Source organism: Paroedura picta, chromosome 5 (assembly GCF_049243985.1).
Source record: "Paroedura picta isolate Pp20150507F chromosome 5, Ppicta_v3.0, whole genome shotgun sequence".
NCBI classification, from domain to species: domain Eukaryota; kingdom Metazoa; phylum Chordata; class Lepidosauria; order Squamata; family Gekkonidae; genus Paroedura; species Paroedura picta.
The window spans coordinates 88,292,513-88,311,135 of NC_135373.1; the positions used below are offsets into that span (position 1 = coordinate 88,292,513).

Below are 18,623 nucleotides of genomic sequence, written 5' to 3' on the forward strand. Positions count from 1 at the left end.
TGGAGAAAAAGCTGGGGAAAACGCCCTCCCCAAACAAACCTTGTTTTGAGAGATCAATACTAGCTCCAGCTTCCATTAGGGTCATCTGTAAAGTGTATTGCTACCCTGCCTCCCAGAAACCCCCCTTTGTGTATTTAATTCTGTAACACACATGGCCTTCCGGTCATTTTCGCTTTCCCAAAAGCAATAATTTCAATTCCTCTCCAGGGAGCAGTCTGCACACACCTCCCTTCTGGCCACCTGTACTAAACTTTTTAACACACAAGCCAAAGCTTGCTCCATCAAGCCCTCTCCTCATGTGGCATTTGTGGAGGATTTGTGTTTCTTTGTGTGAATAGGTGAAGGGGTGCCCGATGACTGTAGACGACAGGCAGGCTGAACAATGGCAGTGGCCGCTTCCTGCCCCCACGAGCGGCTCGCCGTGGTGATGCTTCCACCTGACTTGCTCCTGAGCTAGAGGAGAGCGAGGGTCGGCAGCAAAGCCCGCGCCAATCGCAGCCTGCGTTTTTCCCGATCCACGACCCCCTCCTCCTCCTCCTCAGCGCTCTCCCAGCGACGCCCCCCTCCCCCCCCCGTTCCCGTGGGCTCCGGGGTGAAACTGAAAGGGAAAGGCGGGCGGAGCGGGACCGCCCGAGCGAGAGAAAGAGACGGTAGGCGGGCGGGCGGGCGTGACAGAAGGGGAGGAGAGAGGGGCGGGCCGAGGAGGGGGTGGCACGCAAGCGCGATGGGAGCTTGGAGAGCCCCACGCGGGCGCTCTCCGAGTCTCGGCAGTGGCGCTCTCAGTTCAGCGGCGAAGGGGCCTCCGGGCAGCCGGGTCGTGGGGACGGAGCGAGACGGCCCGGCGTTGGTGCCAGGGGTGCAGCTGAGCTCGCTCCCGCAGAGCGGCCTCGCGAGGTAGAGCGCCAGGAGCTCTCCGGTGCAAGCCCCGGCCAGTCATGGGGTAAAGGGAGCGAGCGAGCGAAGCGGACGGAACAATAAAAGCTGCCGCCGGCTCCTCCCGCTGCCGACTGACTGCTTGGCCAAGTGCGGTGTGTGTGTGTGTGGCTGTGGGGAGGGGGAACTAGAGCGGCCATGCGGGGCGTCCGGAGGCGCTGACCAAGCGGCGGCCGGGGAGCAAAAGTGGAGCAGGGCGGCTGGAGGGAGGCGCGCGGTGGATGCTTTGCGCGGTCGGGCGGCGGCAGCGGCGAGAGACGAGGGCGGCAGCCGTGGCGGAGGAGAGATGATCGCGGAGTTGCTGAGCGGCGCCCTGGGGCTCGTCCTGTATCTTAATACTCTCGGCGCGGATTTCTGCTACGATGACAGGTAGGTGGAGGAGTGGGCGCTGGCGGACCGGCGGGCGCGCAAAGGCAGCGGCAGCGTGCTGCGCTTGCCTCTTGCTTAAGGCGGCGGCGGTTGGGGGTGGCGCGGCGGGGTTTGTGTGCGAAAGGCGGGCAGCTGGGAAGTTGAGGCTGTCGCGCCCAACGCGGTGCCTTCGCCGGGCAGTCGCTAGGATTGACGTGACTCCCCATCTTCTTCTCACCTCTGCCCCTCCGCCAGTCACCTGTTGAGGAGGGGTTACGCTGCCGCCCGCCACACCCCTCCTGGGTTTCAGATAGGGAGTTTCACCCCCGTTCTGTCTTTTTCATTCCTTCCCCCTCACTGGGGTGGTTTGAGACGTTGCAAAAGTCCTGTCGAGGGACCCCAGCACTTAGCAGAACCGTCCCTGCCGTCAAGTTACTTTTGCTTGCACTGATACAGCTGAGCAGAGGGAGAGCACAGCTAGTCTGTCATAATTAAGTAAGCAGCCCCAGGTTTTTGATTTATTCTTTTAAAAAAAAATCTGCCCTTCTATACCATTAGTAGCAAGTCCATAAGTTTGGGAACCAGAAATCACTGCTGGGTAGGGAATAGTTCTGGCAGTGTATGGTGTCCTCTTTCTTTTAGGTTGGGAAGGAGACCCCCCCCTCACCTATCCCAGTTGTTTGCTTTTCTGCATAGATGTGTCTTCTTGTTCCTTCCTGGAGCACAGGACACTTTCTTGACAGGTGAGGCAGCATTTCTCAACATCATGATTTTGAGAGTAAGTTATGTTGCACATAGTGGGAGTAGGCATATATGTGATTGCACTGACAGTATAGCCAAGTGGTAAGGATGTTCCTAATTCCTAAAATTAATTTTTCTGGAAGCTTGACTAGAAATTGGGGTCTAACATTTTCCCCGGGCACACTAAAGAGATGTCAGCGCTCCTTGCAGGTACTGAGCAGTGAGTGAAAGAAACTCTGCACATGTTCTTGTTTGTAGTTATCATGTTCAGAGGGGGAGCTCCAACATTGAAAATACATTCTGAAGGAAACCGGTTAGTTATCCTCACTTAAAATGATGCCTTGGACTGACAGGTGCTGCTTTAATGTTACCGGGACTGTGCTGGCTGGAAACCCTCACTGACTATGTTTAAATGTTTTCATGTTTGTATGTGTGCATGGTCCTTTGAAGATCTGCTGGGCAGCACTTGTGAAAGCATTTCTGTTGTGTTCCTTGGGCTTGTATGTTCAACATTCCTTTATGCTAATTAGCAAAGATGAAGCCCCAGGGTTTGAACTTGTATCTTGCATTTGGGTGAGTTTGGGCTGTTAATAAGAGCTGAAGTGTGTTGTAGCAGAAACAGCATTGATTTCTAGAGAATGTCAAACTTGGGCTGGTGTCTACCAATTATTTTCCTGAACAGGCATATGGTTAGAAATTGCTGAAAAGCTCCATGAGCAATTTGAGGAAAATTCTACCTTTTCATAGTGACTTAATCCGATTACAATTAAAATAGATGCATAATTAAAATATATTAAGGAGAACCTCACGCACGACTAGGCTTATGAGCCATCCTGGGGTGTTTGCATGCTCCATTGATGTTAAACCATCCAAAAAGTGATCATAGATTTACTTTGACAGCTTTTCATTGGCCCTTCCCTGTGTGGAAAGTGAATGAATCTTATGGGTTATGCTGGGCTACTTTTCAGCAGGCTGGCTTTGAGTTGACAGAATGCTCCTTGAATTCTCATACATGGGAGTAATTTGACACTATAGTATCTTAAAAAGTCCAACCTGTGATGGCTATAGATCTACAAATGGTACATCAGCAGTTCTGCCTAAGTATATCCATTAGGTTACATTGTTGTCAGCAAATAGAATAAATCTGAGCCTCTGAAGGTCTTGATTTCTCTTAGATTTGTTGGAGGGTGAAGGGGAGCTGCCAAAAGCTAAAAAGAGACCAGTCTTGGCAGAATCAACTATTGCTAGAAAACATGTTTCAAAGTTTCCAACAGATTCTTAGGAAGGGAAAGTATCTGCAACTACTTTGAGCAAGTTACCCCAGGTGATACTTTGTCTGTATTTGGCTTTACTACTTGTTTAATCTTGATGGATTTACCCCCTTCTTTGACATTGCATTGTGCCTGCTATAGTTAGCAGTTACTGATTCTCTGTATTGTGCAAATGCTGAATGCCAGTTTGTGGTTCTTGTCTCATTCTTTAACAGTGGCAGATTAACAATCAGCTGCCAAAACTGTAAGTTTTTCCCAGGCTTAGAGGGTAAAGTCTTTTCTTCTTCAAGTGTTTAACTTAATTGTAACTGCTTTCTAATTCATTAGCTGTGTGTTAATGGTTGTGTAAAGTTGTTTTAATGGATGTGCTCTGCTGGGCATATTTGCAAACAGAATAAAAATGTAGAAATCTGATTTAGCTCTGTGACAGATGGTAGATAACCTCATGCTATGTTATATACAAATGCTGGAATAATACTGCTATGTCTAGAAAAAGTCTGGGCATCTGGTTGTTAAGGTGTCCAAACATTTGAGAATGAGCTATTTTCAGTGACACTGATGGTCTGCAATAGGAAAGCTAGATTCAAGCCCAGATATTTGACAAAGAGAGCTTTGATTATTGAAAGCTTATACACCCAGAATCTTGTTGATCTCTAAGGTGCTTGCGGGACTGAATACTATCTCTATTTTAAGGAGGACACTAGGTTGTCTGAGGGCACAGACTAACAATTTACTATTCTGCTTTAAATTTACCAAGGTTGTAGTTTAAAAAGTGTAGCGCAGTGGGTAGCATGTCAGACTGGGCTCTGGGAGTCCCCAGTTCAAATCCCCAATTGGAAGCTACCTAGGTGACCTGAGGCCAGTCACACAGTCTCAACCCTATCTGTCAGAGTCTTTGTGAGGATACACTGGAGGAGAGAGGCATTGTGGAGAAAGGCAACACAGAAATGAGATTAAAAGTCAAGCTTTGTTTGTGGTATGACCTATTTCTGTCCAAATATGGTTAGAAAATGCTACTAGCAGTTAATTGTAGACTCTTTGCTTAGGATGGGAAAATAATTATGTGGGTAGCATTAAGGTAAGATGACATTTTAACATACAGGTTTGTTTAATTCACTTAATAGCTAAAGACATAAACACTTCTTGAATTTAGAAATTAATTGGCATGTGTGATCTGGAAATATTGATTATTCTGTGCTGTAGGTCAGTTAATCAGAGCATTTTCAATTACTGTGGGAAGAAACGATAGAAGAAAACTGCAAGCTAGTCAATGTTTCCCTGGTCCACCACTGCAAATCCAAGATAAAACTTTTAGACCTACATTTTAAAATTGCAGTGGCTGAATAATGCTGACCATTGGGAGCCTGCTTAGACTGTGACTGCAGAAGTTGTGAGCTGAGCTGGCAAAGTGGAATGATGTTTTCAAGGTAGAATCATCCTTCTAATCTCATTGGGTTAAAAATGGCACATTTGTTTTTTGAGAATCATCCTTCTAATCTCATTGGGTTAAAAATGGCACATTTATTTTTTGTAGCTGTTGATCATTTCAGGAACAATACTAAATTCTTCAGGTTCCTGGGCTACTAAATGTGGCATTAATTTATTTTCCTTCTTCATGTGGCAATCAAGATTACTACACTATATAAAGGTGTCTGTAATTGTTTTCTGGATTTTACTAGGTTGTCTAAGATTAAGTGGTATCATGAAACTTTCTTACAGCAAAATCAATTTCGTAATGATAAAAAAGTGATGAAAAACAATGTGCAAGACTGGCATAGAATAACATTATTCACAGACTTGAATAACTTTCATGTGGCCAGGTATCATTTCCAGACAGAATGAATTCTTGACTTTTAGGTCTGTATTTAAATTTGTGAAAGAATTTTTGAAAGCATAATAGGAAGTAATGAGTGTTGGTATTGATGCATTACTTGGGTGTCCACAACACTAAAGGTCACACATTAGAGAAGTGATTGCCTGTGGGTTTTAAGCATCCATTGAAGTGTTCCCTTCTACTCCCAAATGCTCGAGGAAATGTATACATTATGCACCTTTAATCTTGGGATGATATATTATTCCTACATATTTATGGCTTTGAGGAACTAATATTCTAATGTTAATAGAATCCTTTAGTGCATGCACATGGTTTCCTATTTTGCACGTATCAGTCATCAGCATTAAAACATTTCCATAAGTCCCAAACATCATTTTTTGCATTTTGGTAACATGGAATTATAGAATCATAGAATAATAGAGTTCAAAGGGACCTCATGGGTCATCTAGTCCAACATCCTGTACTCACATCCCATTCATTCATCTACTGTAACCTGCCACCCCTTTGTCTTCACAGAATCAGCCTCTCCGTCAGATGGCTATCCAGCCTCTGTTTAAAAATTTCCCAAGATGGAGAACCCACCACCTCCCGAGGAAGCCGGTTCCACTGAGAAACCGCTCTAACTGTCAGGAACTTCTTCCAAATGTTTAGATGGAATTTCTTTTTAATTAATTTTATCCCATTCTTTCTAGTCTGTCCCTCTGGGGCAAGAGAGAACAATTCTGCTCCATCCTCCATATGGCACCCTTTTAAATACTTGAAGATGGTTATCAGATCCCCTCTCAGTTGTCTCCTCTCTAGGCTAAACAGACCAAGCTCCCCCAACCTTTGTTCATATGTCTTGGTCTCCAAGACCCCTCACCATCTTTGTTGCCCTCCTCTGGATATGTTCCAGTTTGTCAACATCCCTTAAGGATAACATACATATCCTTAAAATCAGAATCCAGTAGCACCTTTAAAAAAAACAAAGATTTAATCAGGGCGTGAGCTTTCGAGTGCAAGCACTCTTTGTCAGACTATGAACTCCTTACATGACAGGGAATAATATAGCAAAAATCAATTCTGTTACATCAGTAAACTGTGTTACACAACCAAATACAGCCAGTGATAATTCTTTGTCAAAACAGTCAATCAATTCCCCTGGAATTCAGTTGCAGTTTACAAAAACACAAGGAGAAACAAACCTGCCAGTCTCTGATTTTATTGTGCTACTTAAGACCAGCACGGCTACACATTTGAATCTGTACATATCCTTTGTTAGCAGATGTTTTTGTTCTGCTTTTGAATGCTACACACAGTGTACAAAAATCATGAAAAAATGGCATACTTGTTTCCTATGTCTCTAGGCTGGACTGGGAATCCTTTTCTATAAATGTATGTATATTGCAGTCTATCCTTGAAATATTAAACAGTATTGCACCCTTCTAAGTCTGTTGAACTCCGCTAAAGACTGCAGTACACATTACTTAGGCTATATTTCTCTGAGACTTTACCTTGAAGTAGGATCATTGGGGCTGTAAATATGCAAATAATGTTAAGAGCAAATGAACAACCTTGCTGGATCAATCCAGGAGTCTTAGTTCAATCCATCATTCTGTTTCACACAGTGAATTGCAATGGAAGATAAGACCTTCTCCTGTTCAGAAGTTAACTAGCTCTGGTTTTGTGGGTTTCCTTTATTCCCTATCATTAATAATAAACCACTCTTCCATAAGCGTCTAATCCCTTTTTAATCCCTTTTAAAGACATCTGTGCTCTTGGCCTTCACTACATTTACCTTCAGTGAATTTCATAATTTAGCTACTCATTGAGTGAAGAGAAATAGAAACATAGTTGGAAGGGATCCCGAGGGTCATCTAGTCCAACAACCTGTACAATGCAGGAAATCCACAGCTACTTCTGCCATCTTGCAGGCCTTGTGAACTTTTGACAGCTCCATCAGGGCCCAAATTTCAACTGGCAACTCATTCCTCCAGGTTGGGGCAAGGGCCATGTTTTTGGTTGAGGCCGGGGTCAGCGAATGAGTGCCAGCATTCCCCCACCCCGGACCTAGTAAGTTAGATCTCCTCCCCACCCTCCCTGCCACTCTGATAGCAGGGGATAGGAATAATGAGAGCTTCCACCATGTTGGGATTGTTTTAAAGTCTTTTAATGGGTATTTTAATGGGGATAAGACTATTGTGACCCGCCACGAGCCTATGGGGAGTGGTGGGAAATAAATCTAATTAATAATAATAGTAATAATAGTAATAAGAATAATAATAATAATAATATAATATTGAGAGAGGCAGTCCCTCAGGTATGCAGGGCCCAGAGCAAGTAGGGCTTTACAGGTCAGTACCAAGACCTTGAACCTTATCTGGAATTCAACTGACAACCAGTGCAGTTGCTAGAGGGCAGGTCAAATATGAGCCATCTGTGGGGGTCCTCATGAGAACCTGAGCTGCAGCATTTTGTGCCAGTTGTGATTTCCAGCTCAGAGCCAAGGGTAGCTCCGCACAGAGCAAGTTACAGTAATCCAAACTGGGGCGTGGATCACTGTGAAAAGATCTCCCAGGGCCAGGTAAGTTGCTGGTAGCTTTGCCTGGTGTAGATGGATCAGTGAAGACTGAAGTTGTTCTATGCTGTATCAGACTGTTGATCCATCATTGTCAGTATTGTCTACTCAGACTGGCTGTGGCTCACCTGATCTTTCCCATTACCCAGGACTGGATCCTTACTGGAGATAGTGGAGATTGAACCTGTGACCTTCTGCATTCCAACCAAATGCTTTATCACTGAGCCATGGCCCATTCCCTTTCTGTATTGCCAGGAACTAAAGTATAGAATTACTTGCATGTTGCCTTTAATGTGTTATAATAGTAGAAGATTAGAATATATAACATATATCCCTTTTTTTAGCTGTGACAGAATTTATTGAATGTTAAATTATGTTAAATTATCACAGTTTCTCTAATTTATTGACAGCATACATATTGAGAATTTAGTTATAGGCACATTTATTTAAATATAAATGTAATATTTATCGATGGCATTTAGTTTGCCTTTCTGCAGAAAGGACTTGGTGTAGCCTTGGTGTAGATATGAAGTCACATTTTATAATTGTTATTACAGTTACAAATTGTGGGCAAACTTATGTTTTTATAATTTGTATGATGAAATTTATGTCTCAAATTTCAACAGCATTTTATACATCTTGGCAATAATATTCTCATTGTTTAGTCATTTATTATTGGATTTTTATCCCATCACTCTCAGGAACAACTTGTGGTGGGTAACAACAACAACAATTAATGTAAGCTCCCGTTATTATAACCCCTGTTTAAACCCTACATAAAACCGAACAAAAGATAGGTGGCAATATTCCCCCATGCCCCAGGCTGTGGATAATTCTATTTCAAAACCATTCTTAACTTGGTCAAAACTATGTGCTTTTTTATCTGCCTTAAAGCTTTCTAATAATTGCACGTAAAATAATAACCTTCAGCTATCAGGTCTTTTCCTGTTATTATTTTAGAGTCCCCCTATGAGAAATCTACTATATTGCAATATGTTAACAATTTATTTTTAAATATAATTTCTCTCCTGTAAAATGTGTTTTATTTAAAAACCTGCAAAGGTGTTTTCATGCATAATCTGAATTTTCTGAAGTTATTGCCCTGTGAAAATTAAATGGAGTCCATATGGTCAGCAGCTCTCTTGGGCTTCTCACATGTGATGTAATCTAGCAACTGATAAATGCATACTGAAGAATTAGGGTAAATAAATGATCAGAAATTTGATTGCCATCTGTCTCTTGCTTTGTGTGTGACTGTTAATTTCCATGTGTATTTTCCACCAGGATCTCTAATGCCATAGATGCTGGCTGTGTCTACACAGCAGGATTTTCCATTTCCATTTCGACATTTGAGCTCATATTCTCAAAGCAAAGTGGGTAGGTGGGATCTCTTGCAAATGTAACAGATTGCAGGTGATAAACCAGCATGTGTGCTTGAATAAACAGTGCTGTGTATCTTGGTAATCTGCTTAAAACAAACATGGTTTAAGTTTTCTGTAGGCATTCGGTATGGCTTTTTGGAAGAGCTGAAAGAGGGTGCCTTGAACTGTAATCCATGATTACAGTTGATAAATTGGCCTTATCTAGCCATCTCTTGGCCTTTCAAATTTTGGATCAGACCAAATTTTGGCCTAGTCAAGTTACTGAAGGCTCCAGTGAAATTAATATCATACTGACTTGCAGTTTTAAGAGATAAAGGGTGACATGGTACAAGTGAGACCATGAGACTGGGAGTTTCAAGGACAAAGCTCCAGAAGGAATTTCACACTTACATTAAGAAATGCTGGGCGTGGCTGATTGGCTTGTTTTGGACTGCTTTTGTAGTTGTACTTTTGTACATTTCTTGTAATAACACATATATTAATTATGCCTCTGTGGTGTTATTTATATTTTGGCGCTTCAGTCTTAATCCAGAATCTTGGCCTATTTTGCCCTATTACAACTACCAAATAATTGTTCACAGAACTCTATTTCTAAGTGTCCCTATCTTGCAGGGCTGACTTCTTGATGAATATTGATTAGGGTTGGAGACTTGGATCTTTGGTCTCTCAGCTGAGGTTAGTTTGGAGGGTTTGATGGTGGCTTGTTACCCTAGGCAGTGAGGATTCCTCCCCAGTATTGTGTATTTTCATCTTGACGTTTACCCAAAGCCTTCTTGTGGGACAAGGTGACTTAGATAATTATGTAGGCTCAGGAAAGATGTAGGCTTAGCATAGAAGCTAAGATGGTAAGCAAGATAAGAGCACAGTCATGGGATGAAGTATTATAAGTAGCTATAGAAGAAGTCAAGGAAGTATAATCATCTAGGTTTTAGGGCACATGGGCAAAAGACCTAGTTGTGGAGATGATAAAATGTTGAGAGATGAATTTGCTTCACATTCTGAACTAGGGAATTATAGATGAAGGGATAGGGGTTGACTGTTCCACTTTGGGTTGCAACAGCTTTAATTACTGAACCAGTGTGACATTTGTCTCTGCGTATACTCACTGGAGAAGAGCCTAATGCTGGGAGCGAATGAGGGCAAAAGAAGAAGGGGACGACAGAGAATGAGATGGCTAGATGGAGTCACTGAAGCAGTCGGTGCAAACTTAAATGGACTCCGGAGAATGGTAGAGGGCAGGAAATCTTGGAGGATTTCATTGTCCATGGGGTCGCAGTGGGTCGGATACGACTTCGCACCTAACAACAACAATATATAAATATCACTTAAACTTGTATCAAATTTGTGAAACTCGGTAGTGCAAAAATCGAAGGCCTGCTGGGGACCCATATAGTGTTTTGCACAGATATCTGAAGAAAGGTGCAGTAAAATGTGAATCAAAATGCAATTTAGAGAGCCAGTTTGTTGTAGTGGTTAGGTGTGCGGACTTCTAATCTGGCATGCCAGGTTTGATTCTGCACTCCCCCACATGCAGCCAGCTGGTGAACTTGGGTTCGCCGAGGAAAGGGAAGATGATTGTAAGACGCTTTGAACCTCCTTCGGGTAGAGAAAAGCAGCATATAAAAACCAACTCTTCTTCTTAATCAGCTCAGGCAAAGTCAAAACTTTGTGTGATCAGCACACAAATGTTAGATTTTAACTTGTGTCTAGTAACTTAAGTCCACATCAACATAATCCAGCCGAATATTACCTTTTCTGTTGCCCTGAAGCCCTGCTGTAAGATAGTATCCCTGAGATCTCAAATTCTTCTGCAGATGGAATGCACAGGCTTTGATATTGTTTTCTGTAGCTCTTTAAGCTAGATGACAGATACATGATTACTGAATTTCTGTGCGTAGATTCTTAATTCATGGGTGAAACCTTGGAGAATGTATTGTTTTTGCCAATGTGTAAGGTAGTGCATCAGATGATCCTATAATTATAGGATTTATGCCATCATATTGATTTGTTTTAATAAATGTCAGATCAAATATTATTATGCAGTGTTTGGATTTCCTGAGAGTTGATGTTAGAAAGAGCTTTATAAAGAGAAGAATTAGAACGGATGTTTTTCATGTCTTCCAGGTCATCTTGGTTTCCTTCTTATTCAAGATATATATTGCTCCCTCAAACAATATGTGATTTTGTACCATGGTTTATAGCTGGAAAACAGTTTTTGTTGTCACTGGCTAAAACGTCTGAAGATAATTGCAATTGTTAGGCTTCATTTAATAGATTGTTACTGGATAACAGATATTATATACTGACTATGTTTCATTGGCACCTTTGGTAATTTAATGTTGGCGAACTCCTTTTAATAACTTTTTGTTGTTGACAGAACAAACTGAAAGGAAAAGAAAAATGCAGATGTTCAATATGGAGTTTAAATGACAGTGCTCTAAATCTTTTGCCACTGATCTTCTGGATTTTTGACTAATTTTGATCCAACTAGCAAACACTTCCTGATAAGGTTTACTTGTTGACCTTTGAAGTTTTGCAGGCTTTGAACTCTTTGTGTCCCCTCATTCCCATGACTGGCCATGTGGGTTCTTCTTATCTCTTTTCAAAGGCTTGAACAGATTGTGTGGGCAGATTGTCATGTTGATGGAAAACCATGCAGTGCTATTGGTTTTCAGCTCATTGCTAACAAGTTAGTTCTACATTGTACCTTTGTACCCAAAAGATATTTTACAGTGAATTTTGCTTTGATTAGAACTGATGGTGGTCTAGGAAGGGAAGGGATAATAGAAATTTATTTTTTATTGTCTGCTAGCTACTTTACTCCTATAGCTTTAGTGTGATCCTTTCTGGATGAGCAGACTTGCATTTTTTTAAAATGGACTTTGGAAAAAATGAATTTTGGACAGGGTTTGGTGTTGCTATAGTAATGCTATGGGGCGTTTCAATTTCTACAATGTTTCCTCCCAGGAACAAGTTGCTTTGCATCAGGTAAATTATTCATATTGGCAAAGTACCACATGTCAATATTTTTCTCTTGTAAGGTGCTTATCAAAACAATGGCATGTTTTCTAGCCACTAAGATGCCTAGCAAATCAGTATTATGGCTGAGATCATGCATATAAGTACCAGTCATAATGACAGTCAATCATAAAGACACATCTTGCATTACACTTTGAAAATCAATATTTTGCCTTTATTTTTCTGGTAGAAGGTAACCATCTATGGAATTCTCTTGGTAGAGTGCCTTAACTCCTCTCAAGTAATTGTCCAATTCGTTGAAGCCCTCCTCCTTCCCAGGAGCCATGAAAACTACATCTGTATATCTCCCAGACCCAGCTGGTATTGGAAGCAAAGACTGATAGGTAATTGAACCAAGATTTTCCGCATGAGACTACAAAGCATTATAGCAGACTAGGAGGCTGGAGAGGAGGATTCTTTCTCTATTCATAGAGCTGTTGCTGAACAAAGGGTATATTGAACTTTGACTCTCTGGCTAGTTAGGATGTGTGGCAGACTTCTGAAAGTCCTATGCTTTGTTCACCCCACTGAAGTCTTGACAGTTGTAATCTGGATAAGCAATTATGGTTTTAATTATTTTTAATTACTAGCTATTTTTGCACTAATTTGCAGGGATCCTGCATTTTCATTGTGGGGATAAGTGGCTGCTAGTATAAGCATAGGTGAATTGGTGCTGTCCATAAATATATATCACTGGTATTGATAGTGTTCTATATTTGGGCATTAAGTATCAAGTCTAGAGCAAATAGAAAATGGATTTAGGTCATCAAGGAAGATATGTATAGATAGGGTTTTTTGTTTTCAAAGCAGGAACTGAGATTGGGCGAAAAAATAATAATTTGACATTGTTACCCTACATATTTTAAAATAACTGACCATGGCCTCTTTGAACCCATTTGCTAAATATTGTGCCAAAGACTTCAACACCTAGATATCTGTTCATGTTTTAATTTATTAACATTTATTATACCTGACCTTCCTTGTAGTTCAAGTTAGTTTACAGTATTAGTTAAAACATGTTCTATTAAAACAAATAAAATATCAAACCTCCAATCTTTACACCCTTCAAATATGCCTCTCATTCAAACCCCTTCAAAAGCCCTGCCAAACAACCAGACCATGCAAATCTCCTAGGAGGGACCAATTTACCTCATCACAAAGTCCATTCCACAAACCTGGAGCCATGATGGAAAAGGCCTGGGCTCTGGTTGATACCAGACAGGCCACCCTAAGTGTTGTGATAGCCAATAGAGAGCTGTCTGACAACTGTAGTCGACTCATAGGAACATAATGAAGGAGATGGTCTTTCAAAATTCATTATCTGTATACAAATACTGGCATGTACGAAAGAGGATTTTATAAGGGGCTGTCAGCTTTATGTATGTATATAGGTAGATATGTAGACATTTAATTAGTTATACATTTATTTATTTGAATGTATTGACTGCCATTCCTGGCCATACCAGCTCAAGGCAGTTTACAGATAAGAGACCCATAAAACATTATAAAATTATACAATATTGGCAGCACACTCCCATTTGCTCCCTCCCAACACACAGTCCAGTCCCTGTTCAAACCATCTACTATGTTTTCACTGGCAATATTCAAACAAAGGTTGGATACACACTTTTCTTGGATGCTTTAGGATGCTTTGGGCTGATCCTGCATTCAGCAGGGGGTTGGACTAGGTGGCCTTCCAATTCTATGATTTTATTTATTTATTTATTTATTTATTTCCCACCACTCCCACAAGGGCTCATGGCAGCTAACAATATAAACCCCAATACATAAAAACCCCAATAAAATAAGTAACAATTTCAATCAAGCTAGCCAATTAACTAAAAATCATCCTTTCATTCGGCGGGCAAACCCCCCATACTAATCATTATTAAAAACCTCAGGGTGGACAGAGGGGCTGATCTCTCCCTTTAATCTGCCCTTAATAGCCCAAATAGGGCTTAATGGCAAGGGGGGGCAGATCTTCTTCTGCGTGCCGGCCTCAACCATAGACCTAGCAGAAGAGCTCAGTCTTGCAGGCCCTGTGGAAACACCAGACGCTTCCGCAGGGCCTGTAGCTCTTCCGGGAGCTCGTTCCACCAGGTAGGGGCCAAGACCGAAAAGGCCCTGGCCCTGGCCCAGGCCAGGTGCGCTTCCCTGGGGCCGGGGATGACCAGCAGATTTGTCCCCACAGAGCGCAAGTCCCTGCCGGGGACATAGGGCAAAAGGCGGTCCCTCAGGTATGTGGGTCCCAGACCATGGAGGGCCAGCATCTTAAACCAGATCCGGGCAGCAACCGGTAACCAATGCAGCTGCCTCAGCAGAGGCTGGATATGGGCTCTCCAAGCTGTCCCGGTGAAAACCCATCAGGACCCTAGCCTCAGCTTAAGATACCGACTGTTAAGATAACAGTTTAAAGGAGGCTTAGTGTCATACTATTTGCCACGGGATGTTATTTACCTCCATGCCCTGAAAAGCTTTCTCTGGTCATTTCTACAGATTAAACATCTAGTAAAAATGCAGGACATTTTTGTCTTGGTTTGTTGCCAACCCTAGCTGGGGCTGGGGGGTAGGGAGAAGAGTCTGGGTGGTGGGATTCGTCTGCGTGGTTGCGCCTGCTGTCACGCAGCTGCCGGCACCGCCCCCCCCCTGCGGTGCGGCGCTGGCTGCGCCCGGAGGGAACGGCTGTCCAAGCGGCCGAATCGCACAACCCTAGTATCTACATCTCTGAAGCCCGGTTCAAGCCACTGTAATCTTAAAGGGATCCTGCTAGCCTTTTCTAACTGTTGCCCTCTATGCATATTTTGAAAAGATTAGGAGAAAATAGTGTTTACTGCCTTTTTTCATAAGGTATATGGTGCTACCTTGGAGACTAGCTTAATCTACTAAGGTAGCGATCCCCAACCTGTGGGCTGCGGACCACATGTGGTCCTTCGACTAATTGGAGGTGGGCCCTGAAGGACGCCTTCTCCCCCCCCACCGGCCCTTTACTTCATCCCCCCGGCCCTTTACAACACACTTTGTGTGTCATTGTCTCCCATCACTCCCAGATGGGACTATCTCATTGCAGAGAAACAAGCTCAGGGTTCCCATTGATTTGTCATTGTCATGAGTTAAAATTTCCATGAAAATAAAATGTTCCTTATGTTCATTGTTGTGGCGTGTCTGTATCTTATTTTGAAGGGATGTTTAAACATTACCATAGCGATCAGAGAGCGTTAGGGCAGTGGTTGAGAGTAGAGGAGTAAACTACACCCCCCCCACCGGGCCTCAGTAAAAGGCGTTGAGTGGTCCCCGATGAGTGGTCCCTGGCGTTGAGTGGTCCCCAGTGATAAAAAGGTTGGGGACCACTGTACTAAGGGACAGCTGGCTGGTAGTGAGTCTGAGAGTTAAATCCATGGAAGTACCCCTAGAGAGAACTGCTTCTGTGACTCAGTACTTTTCCCCTTGGAGATTTCTTATCATTGACTGGATTTGCAGGGGTAATAGGGCTCATTTGTGAATTCTCTAGTCAAGGAGAAGGGTGAAATGTAGAATCTTATTTAGCTTACTGTAGGTCACCTAGGGCAGTGGTTGTCAGCCACCGGGTTGCGGACCTGGACCGGGCCACCACTCTTCCTCCTGCTCTTTTCCCTGCCGCTTGTGAGCTGCTCTTGCCAGCGCACAACTCTTCTCTGGAGAGAGGAGGTGGGCGCAGAAGTGGCTGGTGTTGCTGCTGGAGAGGTGGGGGCAAGGTGAGTGTGACACTGGAGGCAGCTGCTGCCCCCTCTCCGAAGCGGGAGATGCGCTTTGCTTTGGGACTGCGGTCTTCGTATCTTGTGAACCGCTCTTGCCAGTGCGCAACTCTTCTCTGGAGAGAGGAGGCAGGCACAGAAGTGGCTGCTGCTGCTGGAGGGGCGGGGGCAAGGTGAGTTTGGTGCTAGAGGCAGCCGCCCCCCCTCTCCGAAGCGGGAGACACGCTTTGCTCTGGGGCTGCATTCTTCATGCCCACCCCAGATCCCCAGCAGGGAAGCCTAGCCCCCCCCCTCCACTCTCCCGGAGAGCTACTGGCTGCTCAGGGTGGGTGGGGCCAGTAGTGCCAGGAGCTGCTGCTTGCCACGAGTCTGCCCTGTGTTGCGTAGCTGGGAGGAGCGGTCTTGGGGGCTTGATGTGTCCTAGGGGCTTGATGTGCTGGGGGGAGAGGGATTGGAGATCTTGGGCATGGAGGAAAACATGGTTGCCATGTGTGCCGTGAGAGCTGCCAGGATCTGCAAATGACAAGGTGAAGGGAGCCAACTCTCCACTTTGCGCCGGCACAGGGCATGGCTATCATACAAGACAAACACCTGCTTCAGAACACTTCCCTGACTTAGCCTAGACTGACAGGAATTCAACCCATTCTGGTTGCTCCCCTTGAGTGGCTAAAGTTCAAGTGTCACTTGTTGAATTTCTGCATGTCACGCCCTTGTTAAAGTCACAGAGCCTGTTTGGGGGAGGGGGACAGACAGTGAATGTGTATGTTTTTAAACCCAACCCCAAAATTTCCTAACTTTATTCCACCGATTTGTCACATTTAATGACAGGATGCCATAGGCATGAATGAGTGAGCTCAATTCCACATGAAAGAAGTCATTGATGTGAAAACGAGCAGGTTAGGTGTTCAATACTGTGGTGTCCCTGCAGTTTTTGTTGTTGTTGTTTCCTATGTAACTGGTTCATGGGGGGAGGGGGTTAAGATCCTGAGCTTCAGGATATGACTGTTGTTTTTGTGACGTATCTGTATCTTATTTTGAAGGGGTGTTTAAACGTTACCATAGCGACCAGAGTCGGAGAGTGTTAGGTCGAGAGGAGAGGATTAACCCCCCCCCCCAGGCCTCAGTAAAATTGTCAAGCGTTGACCGGTCCCTGGTGATAAAAAGGTTGGGGACCACTGACCTAGGGTATAGGAGAGTTCTTAATATGGCCAGTGACAATATATGGGCTTGTGAAAAATGGAAATGCATAGATGGATACTTCAAGTACATTCACTTGCAGCATTAAAACTTTGCTGAAAATACACAGTGATTATTTTATTTTATTAATTGGACTTATAGCCCGCCACTTCCATGAGGCTCATGACAAGTCACATTCAATAAACCCCCCGTAACCCCCCCCAAGCTGCTAATAATGGTAGTTTGTAATTTAAGAGCTGTGAAAGGATCTTCATCTTTAAATTATTGGTGATATCTTTGTTTCATTAAAAAAGGTTAGTTCTATATAACACAGAAGTTGTTTGTTGCAGTTACAAGTATACCCCCCCTCTCTCTCTGGATTCATGCTACACTTTCCCAGCAATTCCCACCATATAATTGCAATTCTCATACGATTAGCTGTGCCTGAGCTGCCTGCCTCATTTTGCATTCCCATCCAAGCTTCTTCAGTTTCAATGGGTTTCACTGGCTTAAGGATTTCTGAAGATTTGAATGTAGGATTGGGGGTGGAACATTGTTCTATTGTGTTCTTTTTAACAGTGGAAATATTTGATTTGAGAAAAATTAGATTAGGTTAAAAGTCTGATAATAAAGGCGGTTGTCTGCTAATAAAGGCTGTTGTTAAATTAGCATGATAAAATTTTTTCTTTTCTCAGTCTTCTTGAGCTAAAAACAAAATTTATAATCTGTTTTTTTTTAAATGGATAATTTTAGGATTTATTTTTGGGGGTGCCAAATTTAATTAAAGCAGGTATTTTCTATATGTTTTGTAAGTTTTTGATAGAGGACTGAATGTTTATAATAAAATAGTTAACCTCAGAATGGATAGGATGTGTGGGGGAGAAGTTGTACTTTTCAAAGGCCTTTCTGAGGGTCTATTCCTATTGGAATCCCTTGTGGCATTTCTCTCGGTGAGAGTTGGGCACTCGGTGCCAAGGCTACAAATTTTACCCTTGCTACAATTGTTTCTCAGCGCTTTAACTTATAAGAGTGAATGGCAGTCATTCGAATTGGAAGATTCAAAGACACAATGGAGGGAATTAACTTTTTCTCTACTCTGTAGGAGTCCAGACACTATATCAAATCAGTTCTAATCTACATAGTACATTTTATTTTTAATCACACTAAATGGTTCTTTGAAAATAACCAGTTCTATTAAAAGAAAATAATTTACTAAGTGGGAAAAGTCTACATTTGGAACAGATTTTGCAAGAAATGTGAGTGCAAGGCAGTGATGATAAAATTTAATTGAGCAAGTGGCACTTTTAATCACAAGTGCCAATCAGTCTTTAAGGAAGTAAAAAATGGTCCATATTGCATTTCTAATACTTCTGTAACCAAATGGTTTTTATAGTCTTTATTAAGGGTAAGTGATTTGTTCACTATAGATGGACATGCCAGGAATTCATGCTAATATGCATATTTAATAGCATGTGACTTGCTTGTCATTGTCTTTGTTATAACATTTACAAATTAGTGTTGATAGGCATTTTATTCATCTACCACTGCTCTGAAACCTTTTCATGAATTCTGAGTAATATTATTATATGCCCTCAAAGCTCATTGGATTTGCTTATGCTTGGCTTCATTTGC

At 42.8% G+C, this 18,623-nt stretch overlaps 1 protein-coding gene across 1 annotated transcript in view; it reads left to right on the plus strand.

Moving 5' to 3' along the window:
- Positions 1 to 715: 715 nt before the first annotated feature.
- The window catches only part of TMTC2 (transmembrane O-mannosyltransferase targeting cadherins 2), a 240,892-nt gene continuing 222,984 nt past the window's right edge, over positions 716 to 18,623 (plus strand). Inside the window, exon 1 of the mRNA XM_077338949.1 lies at positions 716 to 1,302. Within this exon, the coding sequence (XP_077195064.1) occupies positions 1,220 to 1,302 (83 nt within the window). The 5' untranslated portion in view covers positions 716 to 1,219. The remainder of the gene's footprint in view (positions 1,303 to 18,623) is intronic.